Consider the following 5,000-nt stretch of genomic DNA (forward strand, 5'->3'; position numbering starts at 1 on the left):
CTCCGTGTGTCTGCATGCATGCATGTTGGCACACCAGCTCAATCTAATTGTTATTCAGACATATGTCACACAAGCACATATGTGTGTTTACCCTGTGTTTATGGAATTGTGTGTGTGTGTGTGTGTGTGTGTTGCAGGGTTTGCGGTGGCCCACTGTGTATCGCAGCACAGCCCCTCCCCCCTCTCGTCCCCCTCCCCTCCCTCCTCAGGCAGCGGCAGCACCGGACGATGTGACTCTGTTACAGCCAGCACTATATCAGCTAACAGCCCTACAGGTAACACCCCACCGGTACTATATCAGCTAACAGCCCCTACAGGGTAACACACCACCAGTACTATATCAGCTAACAGCCCCTACAGGGTAACACACCACCAGTACTATATCAGCTAACAGCCCCTACAGGGTAACACACCACCAGTACTATATCAGCTAACAGCCCCTACAGGGTAACACACCACCAGCACTATATCAGCTAACAGCCCCTACAGGGTAACACACCACCAGTACTATATCAGCTAACAGCCCCTACAGGGTAACACACCACCAGCACTATATCAGCTAACAGCCCCTACAGGGTAACACACCACCAGTACTATATCAGCTAACAGCCCCTACAGGGTAACACACCACCAGCACTATATCAGCTAACAGCCCCTACAGGGTAACACACCACCAGTACTATATCAGCTAACAGCCCCTACAGGGTAACACACCACCAGTACTATATCAGCTAACAGCCCCTACAGGGTAACACACCACCAGTACTATATCAGCTAACAGCCCCTACAGGGTAACACACCACCAGTACTATATCAGCTAACATCCCCTACAGGGTAACACACCACCAGTACTATATCAGCTAACAGCCCCTACAGGGTAACACACCACCAGTACTATATCAGCTAACAGCCCCTACAGGGTAACACACCACCAGTACTATATCAGCTAACAGCCCCTACAGGGTAACACACCACCAGTACTATATCAGCTAACAGCCCCTACAGGGTAACACACCACCAGTACTATATCAGATAACAGCCCCTACAGGTAACACACCACCAGTACTATATCAGCTAACAGCCCCTACAGGTAACGTACACACACTCAACTTTGATATCAGTTATCTGTAGCGATCATTAGCTCTAGATGCTAGGCTTAGATAGCAGTTATCTGTTGCGTTTATTAGCTCTAGATGCTAGGCTCAGATAGCACTTATCGGTAGCGATCATTAGCTCTAGATGCTAGGCTTAGTTAGCAGTTATCTGTAACAATCATTAGCTCTAGATGCTAGGCTTAGATAGCACTTATCTGTAGCGATCATTAGCTCTAGATGCTAGGCTTAGATAGCAGTTACCTGTAGCGTTCATTAGCTTTAGATGCTAGGCTTAGATAGCACTTATCTGTAGCGATCATTAGCTCTAGATGCTAGGCTTAGTTAGCAGTTATCTGTAACGATCATTAGCTCTAGATGCTAGTCTTAGATATCAGTTACCTGTAGCGATCATTAGCTCTAGATGCTAGTCTTAGATATCAGTTACCTGTAGCGATCATTAGCTCTAGATGCTAGTCTTAGATATCAGTTACCTGTAGCGATCATTAGCTCTAGAAGCTAGGCTTAGATAGCAGTTACCTGTACCGTTCATTAGCTCTAGATGCTAGGCTTAGATAGCAGTTACCTGTACCTGCAGCGAACCGTCGGAAGATAACATTAACCCTCTCCTCCTCAGATGACGAGACGTTCTTGGAGCACACTCCTCCTTCGTCCTCCGGCGGAGAGGGAGGAGGAGGAGGAGGGGAGTTAACCGGGTCTTATCCCCCCGTCCCACCCGTCCCAGCCCTGGCCCCCAGCCTCACCCCTGCCTCCCAGCCGAACATCTCTCTGCTGACGGACGACAACACAGACTCTCTGAGCGTAGAGTCGCTGACCCTGCTACCCCCATCTGACCCGCCACACCTACACACGCTCAGCTCTCACACACACCTCGGCACTGATATGGCTATCAAAGAGGAGGAGGAGGAGGAGGAGGAAGAGGGCGTGGAAAAGGAAGAAGGGAAGCAGCCAAAGGAGGAAGTGGAAGGGGCGGCGATGGAGGAAGAGGAGGCGGAGACTGAAACAGAAAAAACAATTCGAGAGACGGCTGAAGCGGAGGCGGGAACGCCCACTGAGCAAGATACGCCCCCAGAGGCAGAGGGAGACACGCCCCTTTCTCTGGATGCAGCTGCATCAGAAGGGGAGGAGACTGGTCAGGACACACCCACTGGAGAGGAAGCAGAGAAAGACACACCCCCAGAAAGAGGACACACCCACACAGCCTGAGTAAAGAGGACACACCCACCCACCCACACCTGAAAGGGGATACGAGAGTAGCCCCTCCCTAAGATCACCCCTCCCTTTCCAGTTGTGATTGACAGCTCTCTGGCTCCTCCCACTAGCCTGCTATCAGATGGCTAACTAACAGAGGTGTGTAGCTCCCTTCCTGTCTCTCAAGAGAGAGAGAGACAGGGGGAGAGACAGAGAGAGAGAGAGACAGGGGGAGAGACAGAGAGAGAGAGAGACAGGGGGAGAGAGACAGAGAGAGAGAGACAGGGGGAGAGAGAGACAGGGGGAGAGAGAGAGAGAGAGAGAGAGAGAGAGAGAGAGAGAGAGAGAGAGAGAGAGAGACAGAGAGAGAGAGAGAGAGAGAGAGAGAGAGAGAGAGATCCATGTGAGCGCCTGTGTATATGTGTGCTTGGCTGGGATTCTGTTGCTGGTGCTTTTACAAAGCAGCTTTTAATCTCCTCTCAACATTTCATCATTCTACTGCACATGGAGAAAGACTCTTTCATAAAGACATGGACTATGGATGGACTACAACACAACAGTGTGTGTGCAGACAACCAACAGTCCTGTTCTCAACCATCAGAGGGATATATCATGACTCTTCAGCTTCTAACCTGAACCAATACAGGGGGGGGGGGGACTCCAAACTGACCTTTTTTAGTGTCTAGGGGGCAACTTCACCTACGGAAGCTTTCTAACTGCAATAATCGGGGCAACTTCACCTACGGAAGCTTTCTAACTGCAGTAATCGGGGCAACTTCACCTACGGAAGCTTTTTAACTGCAGTAATCGGGGCAACTTCACCTACGGAAGCTTTTTCTAACTGCAGTAATCGGGTGCAACTTCACCTACGGAAGCTTTTTCTAACTGCAGTAATCGGGTGCAACTTCACCTACGGAAGCTTTTTCTAACTGCAGTAATCGGGTGCAACTTCACCTACGGAAGCTTTCTAACTGCAGTAATCGGTGCAACTTCACCTACGGAAGCTTTTTCTAACTGCAGTAATCGGGTGCAACTTCACCTACGGAAGCTTTTTCTAACTGCAGTAATCGGGTGCAACTTCACCTACGGAAGCTTTTTCTAAATGCAGTAATCGGGTGCAACTTCACCTACGGAAGCTTTTTCTAACTGCAGTAATCGATAGGAGGTATTCATTATCAAATGTAACCGGTAGTAAAACAACAGATCAATAAGTTGTGAGTGATTCTGTTTAACAACTGGAGCCAAGAACACACTGAAACTATGGTGTCTCCTCCCTCCATCTCCCCTGCTTTTTTTTATCTCTCTCTCTCTCTCTCTCTCCCCTCCCTCTTCTCTTCTCTCCCCTCCCCCCCCCCCCTCTCTCTCTCTCTCTCTGTGTGATATATAGATAGTGTTCGTATTATTGGCCTGTACATTAGTCTTAAGATTAATCACTTTTCTTTTTATTCTGTACAGCCTCAGTTCGAAAGGAGTGATATGAAAGCAAAACTCTCCTCCTCCACACTCTCCCTCCCTCCCCCCTCTCTCTCTCCACCCCGTCTCCCTCCCTCCCCCTCTCTCCATTCCTCTCTCTCTCCCTCCCCCTCTCTCTCTCCCCCCCTCTCTCTCTCTCCTTCCCCCCTCTCTCTCTCCTCCCCCTCTCTCCATTCCTCCCTCTCTCCCTCCCCCCCTCTCTCTCCCTCCCCCCCAACCTCCGCCTCTCTCTCTCCCTCCCTCCCCCCTTCTCTCTCCATTCCCCGTCTCCCTCCCTCCCCCCTCTCTCTCCATTCCCCCCTCTCTCTCTCCCTCCCCTCTCTCTCTCCCCCCCCCCCTTCTCTCTCCCTCCTCCCCCTCTCCCTCCCCCGCTTCTCTCTCCCTCCCTCTCTCTCAGCCCCCATAGTGTAAATATGCTCCCTCAATGCAGAGTGGTGTTGCTTAGTGAAGTCCAGCTCTAGTTTTTTCAGGATGTCTGTAGCTCTGTAAATGCTATCAGCTTTTAAACCTGTAATAAATACTAAATTACCAACAGAGAAAGGATTCATTAAAGATCTGCAATAAATGATTCTACTGATTTTAGACCTGCAGTGCTGTTATTTGAAGTTTAGTATTGAAGGAACATGTTATTTACTGACTGTGGTGTGTTAGACTGTTGGTTATTTGACTGACGTGTTCTAGTTGTGAATGTAGATTGTTTCTCAAGTGTGTGTGTGTGTGTGTGTGCACGCGTGTTAATGCTGCCTGTGTGTATTCATGTGTGTACGTGCGTGTTTCACATTGCCTGTGTGCGTGCGCATGTGTGTGTGTGTGTGTAAGCTGTAAACAGACCACTGTTCCAATCAGTGATGTTTCCTCAGAAGAGAGGCTGTTAACTTGCTTTTCTGATCATGTATCTTCATGGGAAACATGTTTGTTCTGTTTTTGATGCTGAAGCGAACCAACAAACCAACAATGAAAAGTTTAGAATACTCAGCTAGCTGTTTCAAAGACACAACATGGATTCAACTAGGTTCAACTTCCTTCAATAAGATGCAGAGAGATGGATCTTTCTCTCTCTCTCTCTCTCTCTCTCTCTCTCTCTCTCTCTCTCTCTCTCTCTCTCTCTCTCTCCCCCGGTCTCTCTCGCCCGGTCTCTCTCTCTCTCTCCCCCGGTCTCTCTCTCTCTCTCTCTCTCTCTCTCTCTCTCTCTCTCTCTCTCTCTCTCTCTCTCTCTCTCTCTCT

The 5,000-nt window shown here is 49.3% G+C and overlaps 1 protein-coding gene across 1 annotated transcript; it reads left to right on the forward strand.

Annotated features, from left to right (window-relative positions):
• Positions 1 to 137: 137 nt before the first annotated feature.
• LOC311118331 (protein CLEC16A-like) lies at positions 138 to 3,826 on the forward strand (the record flags this gene model as incomplete). Its single annotated transcript, XM_084193145.1, has 2 exons — positions 138 to 275; positions 1,729 to 3,826. Coding segments are annotated over 2 exons (728 nt in total), but the record flags the coding sequence as incomplete, so codon positions are not given.
• Positions 3,827 to 5,000: the final 1,174 nt, after the last annotated feature.

This window comes from Coregonus lavaretus (assembly GCF_964263955.1).
Source record: "Coregonus lavaretus genome assembly, contig: HAP1_SCAFFOLD_5496, whole genome shotgun sequence".
NCBI classification, from domain to species: Eukaryota; Metazoa; Chordata; class Actinopteri; order Salmoniformes; family Salmonidae; genus Coregonus; species Coregonus lavaretus.